Source organism: Mustela nivalis (assembly GCF_964662115.1).
Source record: "Mustela nivalis genome assembly, contig: HAP1_SCAFFOLD_3065, whole genome shotgun sequence".
Classification (NCBI taxonomy): domain Eukaryota; kingdom Metazoa; phylum Chordata; class Mammalia; order Carnivora; family Mustelidae; genus Mustela; species Mustela nivalis.
The window spans coordinates 3,277-26,136 of NW_028133605.1; the positions used below are offsets into that span (position 1 = coordinate 3,277).

The 22,860-nt window shown below is 40.3% G+C and overlaps 1 protein-coding gene across 4 annotated transcripts; it reads right to left on the reverse strand.

Annotated features, from left to right (window-relative positions):
* Positions 1-390: 390 nt before the first annotated feature.
* Positions 391-20,499, reverse strand: POGZ (pogo transposable element derived with ZNF domain). Of its 4 annotated transcripts, none has more exons than XM_082751361.1 (9): positions 20,342-20,498; positions 19,162-19,320; positions 8,376-8,551; positions 7,095-7,203; positions 5,574-5,864; positions 5,275-5,493; positions 2,916-3,025; positions 1,470-1,807; positions 391-1,136 (listed from the first exon to the last, which is right to left on the reverse strand). In XM_082751361.1, the coding sequence occupies exons 1-9, from the start codon at positions 20,463-20,465 to the stop codon at positions 962-964; spliced, it is 1,701 nt and encodes a 566-aa protein (XP_082607487.1). In that variant the 5' UTR covers positions 20,466-20,498; the 3' UTR covers positions 391-961. The 4 variants fall into 4 exon arrangements, with proteins under 4 accessions (XP_082607487.1, XP_082607490.1, XP_082607488.1 ...); XM_082751362.1 differs by having other exon boundaries at positions 943-1,136; positions 5,275-5,466; XM_082751364.1 differs by lacking the exon at positions 19,162-19,320 and having other exon boundaries at positions 942-1,136; positions 5,275-5,466; positions 20,342-20,499.
* Between the last annotated feature and the right edge of the window lie 2,361 nt (positions 20,500-22,860).

Genomic DNA, 22,860 nt, shown 5'->3' on the forward strand with positions numbered 1-22,860 from the left:
TATTTATTTGTTTGTTTGTTTGTTTGTTTGTATTTAAAGACCTTAAAAGTTAGGGGCAGCTGGGTGGCTCAGTCATTAAGCATCTGCCTTCTGCTTAGGTCATGATCTCAGGGTCCTGGGACAGAGCCTCACATTAGGCTCCCTGCCCAGTGGGAAGTCGGCTTCTCCCTCTCCCACTCCCCTTGCTTGTGTTCCCTCTCTGTCAAATAAATAAATAAAATCTTTAAAGAAAAATAAGTAAATAAACATCCTAAAAACTTTAAGTATGACTTTCTGGGAAATCTAGCCTCAATGACCTTTTCTGTAAACTATTTCACCTATCATTGGTATTATACAATGCATATGTTTATAAATAAATATACTGTCTTTTTCTCATTTTCCTTTATATAATTTTTGTCTTAGTACAACAAAACTGGAAATTCCCTGAAAGATACAGGAGATATTCCAGGAAGACTGGTCTCAAATCCTCACAATGGCACCTTACTAGAGATGTACGCTCTCAAGTAAATGACTTAATTTTTGTGAGTCTGTGTTCATTCTGTATTTCCTCATCTGTTAGATGTACAGTGAAGGTGACATTCCACACCTCATCTTACATTTCACTGAAAGCACTGTCTTAATGGTATTTTATGTTTATAATGCTATCTTTTGTCTTATGTAAAATCTACCAGGGTACTAACTAAAGTGGAGGTCCAAATATAGATGATCTCGGTAAGGCACCCACTGCATTACACTGTATACATTACAACACGTTACAGTGGTCCTGAACCAAAGCCCCTAACAATTCTAGCACTGAATTCAATTCAGGCTTGAAGAGAAGTCTAAGTTCTAAGAATAAAGGGTGAATGAAGTAAGGAATTGATTAGAAATGTGCAAAGGGCTTCCTCTAAACTGATATTCATACAGAATGATGGGCTCTTCCCAGTGCCATTCAATGAAGAACAAAACATACCCCTACAGTTTAAGAGTTTCCAAACTTACTAGTCGATTCATAAGGACTATGAACATTTTCCAAGTGGCACTGGAGCTGGAAGGGTGTGGAAAACTGGCGGTAACAGTGTTGGCAGATAGTATGACCATCTACCTCACCGTTCTGCTGATCGAGTTCTACATGATGTTTCATATGGTTCATGAATCTGTAGCAGAGCACAAGAAGTAGAGAAAACAAAAAAATCAGCAGCCAGGGAATCCCAGAACACATATTATGTACCACCCCCCTGCCTTGTTTGGGACAGTCCTTTTCTGAGCCCAGAAAAGGGTTCTTGAAACTAAGAGTTCTGTGGAAAGATGTACTGGTTTCCCTTACCCCACGCAAAGTTATCTCTTATTATTCCCACAATACCTCCTCCTTCTGTAGTACCACTTACTGATTTAATGATAATCCTTAGATTGGATAACAGGACTACTGCCCAAAGAGAAAAGACAAATTTCTCATCCAGGGTTAACTTCTGAGGCTCTTCAACACTTACCGAATGTTGTTTTTTAGCCTTTTGGTACAATGTGGGCATCGGAAAGATGTGGCAACCTTAGGGAAGTTTGTGAGCTGGGCCACTTTGCCACCATCCCGTCCGTAGTAGAAGTCATCTACTAGCATGATGAGTTTGGTCTGGACAGCATCACCCACATTCTCATTTGGCTCTGGTACTTTGGAAGGCGGTGACAGAGCAGGAATAGGTGTAGAAGAGGGTGTGGAAGCAATAGGAGCTGTTTTCTCAGGGGATGGGGGTTTTGCAGCTGACGGGACACTGGGTTCTGAATCCACAGACTTTCCTTTCTTCTGGTATTCCACCATTTCTGGGCAACAGTACTATAAAGGAAAATCACTGTAGTTATCTTGGCGGTTGGGATATGCCAACTCCCCAACCTCATGAACATCTCCTGGGAATGGTTTGGTTCCAAGTATTCTCACCCAGGTTTCACCCTTCAGTTTTCTATAGTGTTTCTAGGATTATGGCTTCTTCTAATGGATATTTATTTATAGCCATATGCCTCTCCTAACTCAGTATCTTGTATTTCTCCTTCCTGCCTTGGATACTTCAACCACTTACTAGCGTAACTTGACTCTGAATTCCCCAGCAAGAAGAAATTCCAATCTTTGTGTCTGGACTAATACCAAAAAAATGAAAAGGCTAGAAATGAGAACTGGTTAATAACTCCTGGTTCACCCAAGGACAATAAACAGAATATAAACTGAGGGGTATCTAGGTGGCTCAGTCGGTTAAGCATCTGACTCAGCTCAGGTCATGATCTTGGGGTCCTGGGACTGAGCCCTGCGTTGGGCTCCCCACTCAGCAGGGAGTCGGCCTGTCCTTCTCCCTGCTCAGGGAGTCCCTCAAATAAAATCTTACAAAAGAAAAAATACAGGTGTCTGCGTGGCTCAGTTGGTTAAGTGTCTGCCTTTCACTCAGGTCATGATCCCAGGGTCCTGGGATGGAGACCCATATAGGGCTCCCTGCTCAGTGGGGAGCCTGCTTCTCCTTCCTCTGCCTTTCTCCCTGCTTGTGGTCTCTGGCTGTCTCTCTCTCTCTCTGTCAAATAATAAACAAACAAACAAACAAACAAATAAATAAAGCAAGCAAGCAAGCTTTAAAAAAAGGAAGAAAATAAACCAAGGTCAACTTGGTTTGAGTTGATTACCTAACAAACCTGTCCTCCTGTGCTCCTGTGTAGTTTCAAAATCAACCACAACCGAGGAATTAAGGTTGCATATGTTCCAATCTACTTGAGAGTCTTTAAATATATCCTTCTACATTCCAAAGTATGAAACTCTTCTAAAATAGGCCAGAAAGGAGCATAACCCTTTAAGAAACTTCTAAGTCATTTCAGAGTCCCTGCTTCACATGCTCCTAATCCTAGAGGAGGTATGCAGTGGTAGCCACTGAGGCCGGATCCCCATCAAAACTGCTATCACTTACACACATGTGACCTCTCAAAGCTTCAGTAACACGGAATTGAGCATTACACCGTGGACATATTTTCCGTCCACCATCCTGGAGGTCGAACACTGGGATGGAAGAAGAGGTCACTGGAAGAAGTAAGAAGCATTGATAAGATTAATGAGATGATACTAGAAACAGATTACTGGCCCTTTGAAGAAATGTTAAACAACCCCTGAAAGGCATATTAAGGTTGATACGCAAGCATGAATGATCATTATGAGGACCATTCTTTTAACTCTAGGCCAGGGGTCAGCAAATCACAGCTCTAGACAAAATCCAGCCAAATTTCTATTTGGCCCATGAACTAGGAATGGATTTTACTTTTTTTGGAGGTTATACAACTTTTTCTTTAGTTGAGGTAAGACATACTTAAAACTTACCTCTTAGCCATTTTCAAGGGTATAGTTAAGTATATTCGCATTGTTGTACAAGCAGAACTCTTTTCATCTTGTAAATCTGAAACTCTATCCATTTAACGATTCCCCATTCCTCCTTCCTCTTAGTCCCTGGCAACCCCTGATCTACTTTCCATCTCTGATTTTGACTCCTCCAGGTACCTCATATTAAGTGTAATCATACAGTATTTGTCCTCTTGCGACCAACTTAGTTTAGTACTTAGCAGAATGTCCTCAAAGTTCATGAATGTTACAGCATTTATAAGAATTTCTTTCCTTGAACAATATGCTACTTTATGTATATTCCATATTTTGTTTATTTATTCATTGGTTGATGCTCACTTGGAGACTGCCTCCACTTTTTGGCTATGGTGAATGCTGCTGCTATGAACATGGGTATTCAAGTATTTGCCCGAGGACCTGCTTTCAATTCTTTTGGGTCATAACCCAGAAGCAGAATTGCTGAGTCAGATGGTAATTTTATACTTCACTTTTTGAGAGACCATCATACTAATTTACATTTTCACCAGCAATGCACAAGGGTTCCAATACCTACACATTCTCACCAACACTTGTTACTTTGTTTTTTGGATAAGAGCCATCCTGATGGGTGTGAAGTGGTATCTCAACATGGTTTTGATTTGCAATTCTCTAATCATTAGTGATGGTGAGCATCTTTTCATGTGCTTAACAGCCATTTATTTATCTTGTTTGGAGAAAGGTCTATTCAACTCCTTTGCCCAGTTTTTAATTGGGCTGTTTTTTTATTGTTGAGTTATGCTTTATATATTCTAGATGTTAACCCTTTATCAGATATATGATTTGCAAATATTTTTTCACATTCACTGGGCTGCTTTTTCACTCTGTTCACAGTGTCCTTTGATACCCAAAAAGTTTAAAATTTGATGTAGTCTCGTTTTATCTATTATTCCTGTATCTACTGTTATATTTTTCTTTTGCTGTCATATGCAAGAAATCATTGCCAAATCCAATGCCATGAAGCTTTCCCGTTTTCTTCTCTTACAGTTTCAGCTCTTACGTTTAGGTCTTTGGTTTGCAGAATTAATTTTTACATACGGTGTTAGGTCCAACTTCACTGGATGTGGATGCCTGATGTTTCTGATACCATTTGTTAAATGTTTTTACATTTTTAAATGGTTGAAATAAAAGCTAAATAAGGTATTCTAACACATGAAAATTACATATAATTCAGGGGTGCCTAGGTGGCTCAGTGGGTTAAACTTCTGCCTTCGACTCAGTTCATGATCTCAAGATCCTGGGATGGAGCCCCGCATCGGGCTCTCTGCTCGGTGGGAAGCCTGCATCCCCTTCTCTCTCTGCCTGCCTCTCTGCCTACTTGTGATCTCTGCCAAATAAATAAATATAATCTTTTAAAAAATTACATATAATTCAGAGACCATAAACAGTTTTAGTGGAACACAGTCATGCTCATTTGTTTGTGTACTGCCTGTGGCTGCTTTTGTACCATAAGGGCAGAGACCATATTTAGTGCACAAAGCCTAAAATACTATCTGGTCCTCTAGAGAAAGTTTGCCGACCTCTGCTTTAGACCACTGAAAATCCTTATGCTCGTATCTTGTCTACACCTGAAAACCTCTCTAGTACATCCCAACTTTAAAATCTTGTGTAGAAATCTATCTCCTCTGTGAAGCTTCTTTTTATTATTATCCCACCCATCTCTGATCAACTGGTCCATTTCACTCATCTCCACAGCACAAGAAACACAGAATTATCTCCTTACAGCTGATTTAGTTACACTTTTCACAGTGGCTATCCCTTTCCTACACTAGAGTTTTTTGTAGAACAAACTGTGGCAACTACATTTTATGTCTCTATTTCAAAGCATAAAGTGCTAAAGTAACAAATACTTTATTAATGTTTCTGAATGACTGGGTACTCCGTCTTTCAGAGTACTGTACCTTTCATTGAAGATTCAGGTCCGCTGGTTCTCTGGGAGCCATGGGCAGAGTTGTTGTTGGATACCACCACTGGCCCAGGACTCTGGCCCAGGGAAGGGATGGTGTTAAGAGTATTCACCAGTTTGGCTACTTCATTGCTATTTTCACCTGTAACCCCAGGTCGCTTCACAGTGACAAAGCTGGCAATGCTCACTGCAGGTGGAGAGGGGAAGGAGGGAGCTATGTTGGCCAAGTGAAAATCATCTGTTCTCCACCCACTGCCCCGCCCAGCACTGCCATCTCCACTTCCCAGGGCTCACCTAGCTTGGGATTGGGGGTCTGGCTGGACTGGCCTGGAGGCTGAGCAGCTAGCTGCCCCAGTGAGGTCGGCTGTGTGGCAGTGGGAGTGGTGGAGGTGCTGGGTGTGGACTTGGTCTGCTGGGACTGGGACTGTGGGACGGTGCTCCGAATGGTCAGAGTAGCTGGGATGACAGTGGTGAAGGTGTTGGTGGTGGGCCGCACAGGCATTGTGGAGCCTGGCCTCACTGGGGTCACCTGAGAGAACACTTGTGGGACTCCAACTGTCGGCTTAACAAACTGGGTACCTGGGGCTTCAAAAAAGAGACAAAGAAAAGCACCAAAGCTTGGTCAATAAGCTCACCTCTCATACATTCTACCTGTATTTACTGAAAATACTAGAACAAGAAAAGGTTACTGCCCCAAAGTGTTTGGCCATCAGAGGTGAACAAGAGTAGCACACACTCTATTGTCAAGACAATACATATCCAAGGTGATAAAAGATCTTATAGTAAGGAATCAGCCCTATTAAATTGAAGAAAGAAGATTCCTATCAACTCTTCTCACAACACCTTACCACACTGCCTTTTTATCCCAAGAATTTAATCAAAAGTGGCTGGACCTCAATACTGGAAGAGGAAGGATAAGTACAGATAGGAGGCAGTGTGCATATATATAAGGCCAAAGGGCAGATGCAGTCCTAAAATAAAGCCAGCTTTCTCTCTCAGGATACTAAAGGAGTCTTCCAGTCTTTCATATGAACTCAAACAGAAAACTGACTATGCCATTCTACAAGCATCCCAGAGGTCAATCTCCTTGCTCAGCTGTAAATAATTCCATTAACAAATATATAAGAAATATCAGAACTAGGTAAGTTAAATTCATTAGACTTAAGGCCAAAAACACTGTGTGGGCTCTGAGAACAACAACAACAAAAACTTAGGAAGATGAGCTTATGGAAGCACCCAAAGAACAATTTATTAAGATTTTTTTGGCCTGAATTGCAGTAAACTTACAGGAACTAAAGAACTGTGGAGAAAAATCACAAGATTTTAAAAAAGTATTTTAATTTAGTTTCTTTAAAAAAAAACTACTAACTAGTCACTGGCAAATTTATCATCAAAGGATAGGTCATTTGTTTTATATCCAAAATCTATGCTATAAAATTAAAGCAAAATAAAGTTTATAATCCCACCATGTAAGTGAATAGACTTATTAAGAAATGTGCAATTTGGGAGTTTTCATTAATAATATTCCTTCAGGATAACACACGTAATAGCTGACTAAAACACCAGAAAAGGACTATATAAACCCTGTTTGAAGGGTGGTAAAAAGTTAAAAAGAAAAATAAAACCACCATCCTGGTCACAGGTTAGAAAGTTTTTAAAAAATTTAGCTTAAAAATGGAGCTTAAATCAGTATGATCTTTGTATTTTTAGACTTTCCTTAAACACACATTTTAAATGACCAAGGATATTCTGAAACAAGAAAAACAAATCTTCCGGATGCCAGTTTATTTTGAATGGGTAGACATTTTTCCTTACCTGGGACTAGTGTTATTGGTCTAACCGTTTGGCCTTGCTGTACGTTCAGCACAATCCCAACCTGATTCATTGCATTTTGTACAGGCCGGACATTTCTTACAGGAAATCCCTGCATTAAAAAGCAAAATGATCTTTAACATGGAGATCAGCTAACACTAGCAGAGATTGCAATAAGACTACATCTTAAAAAATTCAGTCTTACCTAGTGGTTCTTTTTCTAGAGGTATAACTTTTAAATGACTGAGATGGAGAAATCTAGGAATTTTGGCAAACTTTTGAGTGACAAAATATCAAAACTGAAGAATAAGCTTTAGTACATATGAGCAAAAAGGAAAACATACTTCCTCTTAAAAGAACCTCAGCTTAAAAAATACCTCATCCACAAACTGGCCCCTAAACAGATAAAGGCACAGAAGAAGGGGAAAAAAAAAAAAAAAAAGGCACCAGGAATATTCACTGGAGTGATTCAACACAAAAAATTGCTTTTTTTTTGTTGTTTTTTTAAAGATTTTATTTATTTGACAGAGAGAGATCTCAAGTAGGCAGAGAGACAGGCAGAGGGGGAGGAGGAAGCAGGCTCCTTGCTGAACAGAGAGCCCAGTGTGGGCCTCCATTCCAGGACCCTGAGATCATAACCCAAGCTGAATGCAGAGGATTAACCCACTGAGCCACCCAGGTGCCCAGCACAAAACAATTGTTAAGAAATTGTTCCCAAAGTCCACTTCAAAGGCGGTAAACCTCTGGCAAACTTTTAAGAAAAGAATTTCTAACTCGGGAAGCCAGAGGCAGAGAGAAACACTTGCCTTTATGTTACACATTCAGCATTAGGCTTTCAACTTCGACTCACGTTATATGTCATATAACTCACGTTATATGTCAAATAAGTCATCTTCTTCCTTCTCTTCCATTCCAAAGATAATCCCTGCACTTTACCAATTTCACGAGTCAACTAACTCACCCCATTTTAAGAAAAACAGCCCAAGCAAAGGGCAGGAAGTGTTAAGGACCAAGTGTTAAAGCTTCCTAATCAAAGCTTTCCCACTAATTTCTGCCCAGATCTCAATCAAATCACTTAACAGCCCTCTAAAGGACAGGAAGAGGAAATTACCAGGAGCATTACATTTGGCTTTCTTTAAAAATCAGTATCAAATTAAAGAACAGCAAATGAGAAAGCCAGGTCAAAAGATAGGACTTAGAGTTCTAAGTTAGAGCCGCCAATGGTTCAGTATTTTTCTCTCTTCCCCTATGCCCTACGCAGCACCAAAACTGAGTCTAACTCACCTGTGTAGTGATGAATATTGGTTGTGAGGCCACAGGAGAACTGGTCACATGATTGGCATTCTGCATGACCTGGACAGGCCTCAACACTGGTTGAGTAACCATTGTGCCAAGACCTGGAGCTGGATTCTGGGTTAGGATGAGTGGCTGTCCACCTTGTTGGACCAAAGAATTGCCAGCTGAAGGTAAAAGTAAAAGGAAGAAAGAAAAAAAAATGTAAGAAAAAAAACCCCCACATTTTATAAGTAACAGTACGGTCTCAGATAAGAAATGGTATCCCAGATAACAAAATATTCAAGACTGCCACACTCACCTTAGGTTTAACATCACCATATGCACCAAAAATGTAAGCTTTACCCAAATCTAAAACTAACAGAAAAACTGCAGATAGGTTTCATGTCATGAACCTAGAAGTGAGATTTCTACAAGACTATCATTTTGACTCTGACAATATTGGTATATGATTTAACGTAATCTCTCCACACCAAATTAACAAAACAAAGTAACATATAATTTCTTTTTCCATATTTTAACTAGGTAAAACTTAACTTTGTCAGAATACAATTTGTTGTTAGCTAATTCACTTTTAATCTTTTTAAAAGTGGCATATTTATCAACAAACATTAATTCAGCAAGCACACAGAATCTAAAGAATGGCACCTCTTCCTAGTGAGTCAAAGCTCAGAAATCTAACAGATTCTCTAAACAACCACTGTCTTTTATGGATATGGGAACACAGAGATTGACAGGTTAACTCCTCTTTCTCTTTTGTGTCATCAGAACCGATAAAGAAAAGACTTGGTCAAAAACTAACCAACATTCAGTGAAAAAGGTATGACTTCAGAAGATAATAGTTCCTTCAAAAATAAATATCAATAAATTGACTACTATTGAACCACTTTAGGTTCTTTTTTTTAAAAGATTTTATTTATTTATTTGACAGAGATCACAAGTAGGCAGAGAGGCAGGCAGAGAGAGAGAGGAGGAAGCAGGCTCTCTGCTGAGCAGAGAGCCCGATGCAGGGCTCGATCCCAGTACCCTGAGACCATGACCTGAGCCGAAAGTAGAGGCTTTAACCCACTGAGCCACCCAGGCGCCCCACCACCTTAGGTTCTTAATGTTTTATTTTTTTTCCAAAGATTTTATTTATTTGAGAGAGAGAGAGGTCACAAGTAGGCAGAGCAGCAGGCAGAGAGAGAGGGAGAAGCAGGCTCCCTGCTGAGCAGAGAGCCTGACATGGGGCTCAATCCCAGGATCCTGAGATCCTGACCTGAGCTGAAGGCAGAGGCTTAACCGACTGAGCCACCCAGGTGCCCCTAAATGTTTTAAAGTCTATTTACTACATTTAGCAAAAAAGTCGTTAATACTAAGTTTCTTGATTTACAGAGAATACTCCAAAACCACACAGAAAATTTGAACATCAATATACCTAAATCGGAGATTCAAGCAAGATACTGCCTCAACTTTTTACCTTAAATAACCAGAATGGGATGGGTTCCTATGAACTGTATGTCCTACTTTGACAGATGGAGTCACTGCAGTTAGCTACAAAGCTAGACCACTGGAGTGAGTATATAGCTGGCTATTAATGGGCCAACAATGGTTTGTCCCACTTTTTTTTTTTTAAAGATTTTATTTATTTGACAGAAAGAGATCAGAAGTAGGCAGAGAGGCAGGCAGAGAGAGAGGAAGGGAAGCAGGCTCCCCACTGAGCAGAGAGCCCAAAGCGGGGCTCGATCCCAGGACCCTGGGATCATGACCTGAGCCGAAGGCAGAGGCTTTAACCCACTGAGCCACCCAGGTGCCCTGGTTTGTCCCACTTTTATCCAGAAAATAAGTGCCCATCAGGAACTAGACCTCATAGTTACTAGGCCAGCTGACTAGTGATTATGAGGCTGACACAGATAAAAAATTACAAGTTCCATCTCTGCTAATTATACTGGCAATTTACTATTTTAATTTAAATGTCTTATTATGCAGAAGTTAAAATACATATAAAAGTACCATACCATAATGAACTCCCATGTATCCATCGCTCAGCTTCAACAATTATTAACTATGGCCAATTTTGTTTTTTCTATACCTCTTATCCACATTCTATGAATCTTTCTAATAATTCCAATGAATTCTAATTCTAATAAATTATTTTAAGTGATTTCCACATTCTTTTTTTTAAAATATTTCATCCATTTACTTGAAGGAGAGAGACAGCACTAGTGAGCACAAGCAGTGGGGGAGCCACAGGGGGAGAGGGAAAAGCAGACATCCTGTGCAACAGGGAGCCCAACTTGGGGATCGAACCCAGGACCCTGGTACCATGACATGAGCCGAAGATAGACCCCCAACCACCTGAGCCACCCAGGTACTCCTGATCTCTATAATCTTATTAAATCTTTCCTTAGAGAAATTCTAACCATTCATGGGCTTTACAAAGTTCTGCTTTCAGGGGATGAAGAGGCAATCAGAATCCTTAGGCTTAATAAGCCTATAAAAGAATTAACCAAGTAGTACCCTGCCTCAGAGTCTGCTCTCAAATAAACTATGTACCATAGCCATAAACTCATGAAATAAAGGGAAGAGATTCAGCAGCTTCTCTCACAATAAGTTGTTTTACAAATCTGAAGGTCTTGATGTATCCCTTTATTCTTTTATATTTACTTACATAACCTTAAAACCCAGAGATAAGAAGAATGGAGTTAAAATGAGCTAAACAGGAGTTGAAAAACATACAATTTATAGAGTAAGAAACCTATATCATTAAATTCACATCATTCACAGCTCAGAAGTAAGCAGCAATTTATTTTCCTACATAATATTTCTTTCCAAAGCAAAATGTATGATCAGTCAGAACATTGTAAATAATTTCTAAATGCTGAGTGATAGATTCTGAAGAACAAAAAGAATTGTAAAAACAATCCAGATTTTTATTACTGACATCTTTTTTAAGATTTTACTATTTATTTGACACAGAGAGAGATCACAAGTAGGCAAAGAGGCAGGCAGGCAGAGAGAGAAGCAGGATTCCCGCTGAGCAGAGAGCTCCATGTGGGGCTCGAACACAGGATCCTGAGACCATGACCTGAGCTGAAGGCAGAGGCTCAACCCTCTGAGCCACCCAGGTGCCCCTCCCTAACACCTTCTTTAAAAAAAAAAAAAAAGGCTTTACTAAGATATCATCCACATAACATACATATTACTCATATAAAGTATACATTTCAGAAGTTTTTAGTATATTTGCGAGGTTTGTGCAACTATCACTTCTATTTAATTCCAGAACATGTTCATCATCCCCAAAAGAAATCTTTTTCTTCTTTTCTTAAGATTTTATTTATTTATATGAGAGAGAGAGATACAGTGATAGAGGGAACACAAGCATCAGAGGGAGAAGCAGGCTTCCCGCTGAGCAGGGAGCCCAATACAGGGCTCAATCCCAGGACCCCAGGAACATGACCTGGGCAGAAGGCAGACGCGTAACCATCTGAGCCACCCAGGCGCCCATGCAGGAAGAAATCTTATACCCATTAGTAGTTACTCCTCATTCTCTTCTCCCCTTGGTAACCACAAATCTATTTTCTGTCACTAGAGAATTGCCAATTTTGGAATTTCATATAAATGGAGTCATATAATATGTTGCCTTTTGCATCTGACTTCTTTTCATTTAGCACTACATTTTTAAGGTTATTCATATTATAGTATCTCATCCCCCCCTTTTTAATTTTATTTATTTTTTAAAAAGATTTTATTTATTTATTTGACAGAGAGAGATCACAAGTAGACAGAGAGGCAGGCAGAGAGAGAGAGGGAAGCAGGTTCCCTGCTGAGCACAGAGCCCGATGCGGGACTCGATCCCAGGACCCCGAGATCATGACCTGAGCCGAAGGCAGCGGCTTAACCCACTGAGCCACCCAGGTGCCCCCCCCCTTTTAAAGGGAAACAAGTTTTTGTTTTATTTTTTAAAGATTTTATTTATTTATTTGGCAGGCAGAGATCACAAGAAGGAAGAGAGGCAGGCAGAGAGCAAGGAGGAAGCAGGCTCCCCACTGAGCAGGGAGCCCGATCCCAGGACCCTGGGATCATGACCTGAGCTGAAGGCAGAGGCTTTAACCCACTGAGCCACCCAGGCGCCCCTCATTCCCTTTAATGGCTCAGTAATATTTCACTGTGCAGCTGTGTCTATCGCCTTTTGTTTATCCATTCAACAGCTTAGGTTATTTCCATTTGGGACCTATAATGAATAATGCTGCATTTGAGCAGGGTATTTTGTGTGAACTGTTTTCATGTTCTGGGTATATAGTTAGAAGAACTGCTGAATCATATAACTACATTTAACTTTTTGGAAAACAAACTATTTTCCAAAGTGGCCACACCATTTTTACATTCTCACCAACACTTGTTATTTGTCCATCTTTTTGACTACAGCCATCCTAGTGGGTATGAACTGGTATCTCACTGTGGCTATGATGTGCACTTCCTTTAAATGTATTTTTTTAAAAACAGTTTATTTATTTATTTGACACACAGAGATCCCAAGTAGGCAGAGAGGCAGGCAGAGAGAGAGGAGGAAGCAGGCTCCCTACTGAGCAGAAAACCTGATGCCGGGCTTGATCCCAGATCCCTGGGATCATGACCTGAGCTGAAAGCAGAGGCTTTAACCCACAGAATCACTCAGGTGCCCCTGATGTGCACTTCCTTAATGACCACTAATGTTGAGTATCTATTCATGTTCTTACAGGCCATTTATGTATATTCTGTTTGGAGAAATGTCTACTCAGATCCTTTGCCCATTTAAGAAACTGGATTGTCTTTTTTTTTTTTTTTAAGATTTTATTTATTTATCTGACAGACAGAGATTACAAGTAGGCAGAGAGATGGGGGAAAGCAGGCTCCTGGCTGAGCAGAGAGCCTGACGCGGGGCTATATCCCAGGACCCTGGGATCATGACCTGAGCCAAAAGCAGAGGCTTTAACCCACTGAGCCACCCAGGCGCCCCTGGATAGTCTTTTTATTTTTTTTTTTAAAGGATTTATTTATTTAGGGGTGCCTGGGTGGTTCAGTTGGTTAAGGGTCTGCCTTTGGCTTGGGTCATGATCCCAGGGTACTGGGATCAAGAAACTAAGGGATCCCTGGTGGGTGGGGAGTCTGCTTCTTCCTCTCCCTCTGCCCCTCCCCCTGCTTGTGCTCACTCTCTCTCAAATAAATAAATAAGATCTTTTTAAAAAATGTACTTTTTTATTTAGGGGCGCCTGGGTGGCTCAGAGGGTTAAGCCTCTGCCTTCGGCTCAGGTCATGATCCCAGGGTCCTGGGATCGAGTCCCGCATCGGGCTCTCTGCTAAGCAGCGAGCCTACTTCCTCCTCTCTCTCTCTCTGCCTGCCTATCTGCCTGCTTGTGATCTTTGTCTGTCAAATAAATAAATAAAATCTTAAAAAAAAAAAATGTACTTATTTATTTGAAAGAGAGGGGGTGGGGCGGGGAGAGACTCCTGAAGCAGTCTTCCTGCTGAGCATGGAGCCTCATGTATGGCTTGATTCCAGGATTGAGATTGTGACCTGAGCCCAAATCAAGAGTCAGCAGCTTAACCTACTGAGCCACCCAGGCACCCCATATTGTCTTTTTACTATTGAATTATAGTGATTCTTTATATAATCTATATATCATGTCCATTATCAGATATATTATTTGCAAAATTCTTCTCCCATTCTATGGGTTATAGTGTATTTCTTGATTATGCACTATTAAGCACAAAAGTTTTATAAAGACCAATTTATCTATTTTTTTCTATGGCTACATATGGTTTTGCTAGCCTAAGAAACCATTACCCAGGAGCCTGCTTCCCCCTTTCTCTCTACTTGTGAATTCTCTGTCAAATAAATAAATAAAATCTTAAAAAAAAAAAAATCAAGACTCAGGGCACCTGAGTGGCTCAGTCGTTAAGCGTCTGCCTTCAGCTCAGGTCATAATCCCAGGGTCCTGGGGTCAAGCCCCACATTGGGCTCCCTGCTCCATGGGAAGCCTGCTTCTCCCTCTCCCTCTGCTTGTGTTCCCTCACTCTTTATGTCTCTCTCTCTGTCAAATAAATAAATAAATCTTAAAAACAAAACAAAACAAAAAACCCCAAGAGTCAAGGAAATGGTTTCCATGTAGAGAGGGGCAAGGGAGATAAAAGAAACAGGTAAATTATAAAAGCAAAATCCATACCCTCCCCCCAAACAGTTCTTTACAATATTATTATTGGAGGAGATGGCTATTGGTAACCAGGAGCCAGATAAGTTTTTTTTTTTTTTAAACAACTGTTTGTGTACAATCATGTGGGTCAGCACTTTTTGACAGAGAGAAATCACAAGTAGGTGGAGAGGCAGGCAGAGAGAGAGAGAGAAGCAGGCTCCCCACTGAGCCACCCAGGCGCCCCGAGCCAGATAAGTTTTAAAACTGGTTTAAAAGGAAGCAGCAGGAGAAGACAACTTTTTAACTATCTCAAGTATAAAATACACTAAGTGAAAGAATACTGAATTGGTTAAAAGTTCTCTCTTGCTATGTTATTAATGTAGTAAGTAGATAATACACCAATACAACTAAATAGAAGACATAGGAAAACTGGGTTGAAAGGACATTTGAAAAAAAGAAAGAATTTATTTATTTATTTGACAGAGAGAGAGACAGTGAGAGAGGGAACACAAGCAGGGGGAGTATGAGAGGGAGAAGCAGACTTCCTGAGCTGCAGAGAGTCCAATTCAGGACTCGATTCCAGGATCCTAGGATCATGACCTGAACTGAAGGCAGAAGCTTAACTACTGAGCCACCAGGTGCCCCTGGAACATTTTTTTTTTTCAAGATTGACTAACTGATTGATTTATCTGAGAGAAAGAGAGAGAAAGCATGTGCGCAGGGGCAGGGACAGTCTCCAGTAGACTCTGTACTGAGAGCTCAACATGGGGCTCAATCCCACAACCTCGAGATCACAACCTGAACCAAAACCAAGAGTCCAACACTTAACTGACTGTGCCACCCATGAATCCCAAAAATGGAACCTTCTTTTTTTTTTTTTTTTTTTTAAGATTTTTATTTATTTATTTGACAGATGGAGATCACAAGTAGGCAAAGAGGAAGGCCGAGAGAGAGGCGGAAGCAAGCTCCCTGCCGAGCAGAGAGCCCAATGCAGGGCTCCATACCAGGACCCTGGGATCATGACCTAAGCTGAAGGCAGAGGCTTTAACCTACTGAGCCACACAGGTGCCCCAAAATGGAACATTTTTTTAATTCACTCTATTCTGAAGTCTCATCCTTAAACCTAGATTAGCATTTCAAGAATATAAAATAAGGGGTGATACAATTGTATCAATAACATAAGATAAGAAGAGAGAGTGAGCACAAACAGGGGGAGAGGCAGAGGGAGAGGAAGAAGCAGACTCCCCACCCACCAGGGATCCCTAAGATTGGGTGGCTCAGTGGGTTAAAGCTTCTACCTTAGGTTCAGGTCATGATCCTGGGTTCGAGCCCTGCATCGGGCTCTGCTCAGCGGGGAGCCTGCTTCTTCTTCTCCTCTCTCTCTGCCTCCCTCTCTGCCTACTTGTAAACTCTGTCAAATAAATAAATAAATAAATAAATAAATAAATAGATCTTAAAAGGAAAAAATAAAAAAAGAATGTAAGATAAAAAAAGTTATAGAGTTGTCTATATTATGCAAAAAGAAGATGGCTAGGCAAACTGGATCTATTAATGCATGCTTATCTATGTGAGAAAAATTTTTGGAAGAATACGCATGACACATGTAACTGTGGTTACCAGTCTATGCTCACTTTTTTTTCCATTAGTATGGGTTAACATTTTAATTTGAATATTAAAAGTATCTCAGGGTCCTGAGATCAAGTCCCATGTCAGGGGCCCCTACTCAGCAGGGAGTCTGCTTGTCCCTCTCCCTTTGCCCCTCCCTCTACTCATGCTCTCTCTCTCAAATTAAAAAAAAAAAAAAAAAAAAAAAAAAAAAAGAGAAATACAGGAGAGTTGCCTGGGTGGCTCAGTTTGCTAAGTGACTGCCTTCAGCTCAGGTCATGATCCCAGGGTCCTGGGATCAAGGCTTATGTCAGGCTCCCTGCTCAATGGGGAGCCTGCTTCTCCCTCTCCAGCTCCCCTGTGCTTATGGTCCCTCTGGTCTCTGTCATAAATAAATACAAAAACTTAAAAAAAAAAAAAAAAAGGTTCAATAATACCTAAAGTTGGCAATGATATGAAGAAGAAGCTTCTGGGGGGCACTTATTCAAAGCAACCTATTAGGACAATTTGACACTGTCCATCCAATTTTAAATACCTGACCCAAACAATCTCACTTTCCACTAAAGAAATGCTCACATAGTGGGCACAGATATAATGCCTGAGAATATTCACCAAGTGTTGTTTGTAATCACAAAAAAATAGGGACTATAATAAATAAATAAATAAATAACAAAAGAGGAGTAAATGGTTATAACCAAAAGTAAGACCACTAAGTATACTTTTTTTTAAGATTTTATTTAGGGTCCCGTGGGTGGTTCAGTCGGTTGAGCGGCTGCCTTCGACTCAGGTCATGATTCCAGAGTCCTGGGATCAAGCCCCACATCGGGCTCCCTGTTTAGCAGGAAGCCTGCTTCTCCCTCTCCCACTCACTCTGCTTGTGTTCCCTCTTTCGCTGTCTCTCTGTCAAATAAATATATAAAATCTTAAAAAAAAATTTTTAAAGATTTTATTTATTTATTTGAGAGAGAGAGAAAGCACAAGAAGGGGGAGGATCAGAGACAGAAGCAGATTCCCTGCTGAGCAGGGAGCCCAATGTGGGACTCGATCTTGGGACTCCAGGATCATGACCAGAGCTGAAGGCAGTCGCTTAACCAACTGAGGCATCCAGGCGCCCCACTATATGCACATCTTTTTTTTTTTTTTTTTAAAGATTTTATTTAAGTAGGCAGAGAGGCAGGCAGATAGGGAGAAGCAGGCTCCCCGCTGAGCAGAGAGCCCAAGGCGGGCTCCATCCCAGGACCCGGGGATCATGACTTGAGCAAAGGTAAAGGTTTTAACCCACTGAGCCACCCAGGTGCACCTCACTATATGCACTTCTAATGGAAATATAAACTGATAAAACATTTCTAGATGGCCAGTTCAGGAAAATTACCCAAATCCTAAAAACTGTGATGACCTTTGATTCAACAATCTGAAATTTATAAATACATTCTCAGAACTAAGGATATGAGAAAAGATAGACATGCTCACCACAGCTCTTTAGAGCAGCAGTACAGGCCTTCACTACTATTACTGTTAATAACAGTTAACCAAATGACAGGAAATTCAGCTGACCCCTGAACAACTCAGGGTGAACTGCACGGGTCCACTTGTACGTGGATTTTTTTTTCAATACATACAGTACAGTACTGTGTTGGTTCTCTTTTTCATGATTTTTTGAATAATGTTTTCTTTTCCCTAGCTTACTTTATTATAAGAATACAGTATAATACACATTACATCCAAAATACGTGTTAATTAACTGTTATTAACAGAAGGCTATCTTTAAGTAAAGCTTTTGGGGAGTCAAAAGTTATATGCAGATTTTTTTTTTTTTAAATGAGAGAGAGAGTGAGCGAGCGAGCGAGTGACCATGAAAGGCGAGAAGGCCAGAAGGAGAAGCAGACTCTCTCCTGAGCAGGGAGCCCAATGTGGGACTCGGTCCTGGGACTCCAGCATCATGACCCGAGCTGAAGGTAGTCACTTAACCAACTGAGCCACCCAGGCACCCAATATAGACAGATTTTCAACTGTGCAGCCAGCTGGCACCTGACCCTAAGGCTGTTCAAGGGTCAACTGCAGAGTTATTCATCAACAATGTTACAGACACACATTTGTTAAAATGAGAACATATTCATTACATAAAAAGGGGAAATGGGAGGCAAAGAGCAGAGTCTGTATGATCCACTTTTGAAAAAAGCAAATCATTACATACAGCATATGAAGTATATAAAAGTACATACATGTACAAAATAAAAGTTACAACTAGTTATCTCCAGGTCGTGAAATTACACTTAAATTTTTTTTCTTTTATTTTTTCACTGTACTTTTTCTTCAATACACGTAATATTCTTTTATTAATAAAGCTATTTTTTAAAAAGTCTTCTGCAGCAACATAATTGATTCTACGAAGTGCTTATTCTACTTATGAATCTTAAGACATAACTTTCCAATAATTCATCTTTAGATTGTAAAAACAGTCATCAGAAATGAAATAGAAACCAGTACTATACAGCTTCTCTAGTCAATAAACACACTAAAAACACTACTCTTTCACCATTTCCTTCAAGTAGACAACAACCCTATCCTATTTTTCATACCCAGGAACCAGTAACCAAATGAATCTGCCAGAGAAAAATCCAGAACAAAGCTGCCCTGGAAGAATTCTTAACAAACTAGTAGGGCTTTTCTACTTAAAATAATAATAATAATAATAATAACAACAACCAAAACAAACAAACAAAAAACCCAGATCTCTTTAATAGTTAGGAATTTGGGGTTTACATTTTCTCTCCTAGAAATTATCAGCAGCAAGAATCAGGTGCCCTCAGACTTGAAACACCAACATCCAATTCAGCACTAACTCAGAAGGAACAGCACCACTCCTGAATCACTTCCATATCACAGAATCATTACTAAATTTCACTCCAACTAATAGAACCACATCAATACCTAAAACTAAATGGGTACAGCTGTTCCTAAGACCTCTTTAATTCTCTTACCCTCTGGCCCAGGAAGAATTTCCAGATAATCCCACTTACCATTGTTGTTGGCAATTAGTGTGACAAGAGTCTTCTTTGTACTGTCGCTGTTCTGTGCCCCGCTGCTACTAACGGTGGTGGATGTAGAGAGGTGCCCAGCAACAGAAGCATGGGCAGCGATGGGCACTGGAGCCGAGACTGGCTGCTGGCTCACAGAAACTGTGGGGAAGGGGAGGCACAGTCACTTGGAGACAGGGACAGATGACACTGAAGGATACTGTTCTAATCCTTTTTCATCTTGTTGTGGGTCTCTAGAAATTTACTGCTTTTTTGCAAATCCAACTGTGCATCTGATTTCTCCTTCTACCCATCCCTTACTCTACCAATTAGACACAAAGCCTTCTTCATCTCATACTGCCTGGTTAATTTAGATCTCGAGCTCACTGAAACAGTATTTTAAGGTTTTGCTTATATAGTACAAGCAAACCTCTAGGACCCAAAGGTTTATTATCACCACTATTGGTATTCATAACCATGCATGCACAGTAAGACATCCACAAGATCCCAAACTGTGTCCTGTTTCAGCCTAAACCAATGCCATCTTCAGGTCTCAAGGCAGGGAAGATAAAAATAAAGAGAACAACAAATACAATTTATAGGGGGAAAAGAACTATCACCCACTTTCTAAATTCAGGGCAATCTAGAATTTGACCCTGCAGCATCACCTTCTTCAAAGAGCAGCTAACAAGCCTAAGTTTATAAACTTTCCATGAAGGCAGACACACAGAAAATTCTGCTCAGCTCACAAAGGAAACCAAAATCAAGTTGAAAAAAAAGAAGAAGAAGAAGAAGAAGAAGAAGAAGAAGAAGAAGAAGAAGAAGAAGAAGAAGAAAATGACTACGGGATCCTGTTTTTGACTGGGTATATAAATGAACACTGACACACACCACTACTTTGCATTCTTGTTCATTGATTATTTTTAAGAGGATTGATAAATATTTGATAAGCATTAGTTAATTCAACTGTCAATGTTTTAAATGAATTAAGTATAGTGTTTCTAGCTTTATGTATGAAGAAACCAAGGCTAGAGTTTACAGACTAGAGCATGGGAAAAAAGCACCAGTGCCACACTGAGGCATCCCTGGATTCTTAAAGTCCTCTTCTGCCTCACACTTTCTTAACAAAAATGCAATCCAACTGAATCAATTTAAATAATTTAAGATCATGAGCTTTTGTTACCTGTAGGAGTTTTATCCACTGAATTATAATCTTCAACGACAGAATCCTCAATGACATCACTGATTTTCTGCCATGGCTCCAGCTCCTCCTCCTCACATTCCATAAAGAGGTCGGTGTCCGCCATGCTACAAGAAAAAAAGACAAAATAAGATACTGATCTCAGAATGAGAGAAATAGTTTTATACAAAATATGGAATCAGATTCTTTTTTTTTTTTTTTAAGATTTTATTTATTTATTTGACAGACAGAGATCTATAAGTAGTCAGAGAGGCAGGGAGAGAGAGAGAGGAGGAAGCAGGCTCCCTGCTGAGCAGAGAGCCCAATGCGGGGCTTGATCCCAGGACCCTGGGATCATGACCCAAGCCAAAGGCAGAGGCTTTAACCCACTGAGCCACCCAGGCACCCCTGGAATCAGATTCTTGAATCTATCAGTAACCCACCCCCGTGCTCCCTCTATTTCTCCTAACCTCCCCGCTCCCACATTTAGAAAGATCCAAAATTATAACTTTTATTCTTGAAAAAAAAAATCATTATGAATAAGACCATAGAAAACTGTTCAATAATTAAGAGTCTAAAAGTTTAATTTATAATACCTAGGGTTTGGCTGTGATTAGGGTGAGACAAATCATGAAAGTACAGGGTGTTTATTTATTTATTTTTTTTAAAGATTTTATTTATTTATTTGACAGAGAGAAATCACAAGTAGATGGAGAGGCAGGCAGAGAGAGAGAGGGAAGCAGGCTCCCCGCTGAGCAGAGAGCCCGATGCGGGACTTGATCCCAGGACCCTGAGATCATGACCTGAGCAGAAGGCAGCGGCTTAACCCACTGAGCCACCCAGGCACCCAAGGGTGTTTAATTTAAATGTTTATTTTGGAGGGTGCCTGGGTGGCTCAGTGGGTTAAGCCGCTGCCTTCAGCTCAGGTCATGATCCTAGGGCCTTGAGATCAAGCCCTGCATCGGGCTTTCTGCTCAGTGGGAGCTTGCTTTTCCTCTCTCTGCCTGCCTCTCTGCCTACTTGTGATCTCTCTATCCATCAAACAAATAAATAAAGCCTTTAAAAAAAATTAAATAAAATAAAGAACCTCAGTCTAGTCCCAGTTTATAAACGTAGGCTTGTTAGTTGTTCTTTCAAAACAATGATGTTGCAGGGTCAAATTCTGGATTGCTCTGAATTCAGAAAGTGGGTAACAGTCTCCCCCCAAATCCTTGTACTTCACCATGATTTTGGAGTTAGCATTTACTTTGAAAACACTTGCCTAAGTTACATGCTTCTTATAAACATAAAGCTTACACCTTTGCAATGCTATTCTGCACCCCCCCCCAATACTAATTGACTAAAGGTCAATCTGCCTTGGAATTGTAGAAGCATTATGCTCCATGTTCAAACAAAGCCTTTAATGCAAAGGTTCTCACAGTGCCCTTAGTATTTCAGAAACTTATTTTTACTAAACCCCTAAGCCTAAAAAAACAAAACTACCAACTTAAAACTAAATAAATAGTCTAAGTAGCTGGATCCAACTTGATGGATTCGTTTTGAAGATGCCCAAGAGATGGTGTTATTCCCTTGAAATGTCCCAGGTGAGTCAGCTGTAGCCAACTGCCCACAGTTTCAGTGGGTAAAGTGCCTAACTTGATTCTAACTGGTCTCTAATATTCTATTTTAATTATTTGTCTTCCCAGACCAAAATCACAGAGGGGAGAAGATACATACAAGGGGGAAAAAAACCCCATATATATAAGGCACCAACTTAAATTTTCTTAGATTTACATTGAACTTATCTATATAAAAGACGATGCTAGCCAGAAACCGAATTAAAAAGAAGCCAAATCCGTATCACGGGCATTCCTTAAGCAAAGACTGCACAACACAAATTTCTGTATTGTCCAGTCCAGTTTCACTGAAAAAGAAAACATTCTAAACAACTTTGCTTTTTATTTTTATTTTTTAAAGATTTATTGAGAGAGCAAAGCAAGTGAGCCAGGGAGAGAGCACGCACACATGAGGTGGGGGGGGGGGTTCAAGGCAGAGAGAGAGGGCTCCCCAATGAGCAAGGAGCCCACCCCGCCCCCCCTACCCCTGTCACAGGGCTCAATTCCAGGACCCTGGGATCATGACCTTTGTCGAAGGCAGACACTTAACCAACTGAGCCACCCAGGTGTCCCAACAACTTTCTTTTGTAACTATTTAATTTTATACCAGTTCTCTTTGCTGTTTAACTTTCTCAGGCTCATAGCCAACAGACAAATAATGCATAAATATCAAACAACCAGCAGAAGGCATATAAACTGTGGATGATAACCTCTATAGATGGTTCTCAAGCACCTTTTTTCAACCCTGATAAGATGCAAGCAAAGCAAAATCCCCTACATATGCTGAGCAATCAATAAGAAACTTTCCTTCTGAGTAAGCAGAGCTATCTGAATGCAAATTGTGGTTTTCAACGTCATGCATATGGATATTTTAATAGCATATCCAAAAGTCTGGTCTTTTACCTCAACTATTTACAATATTTAAAG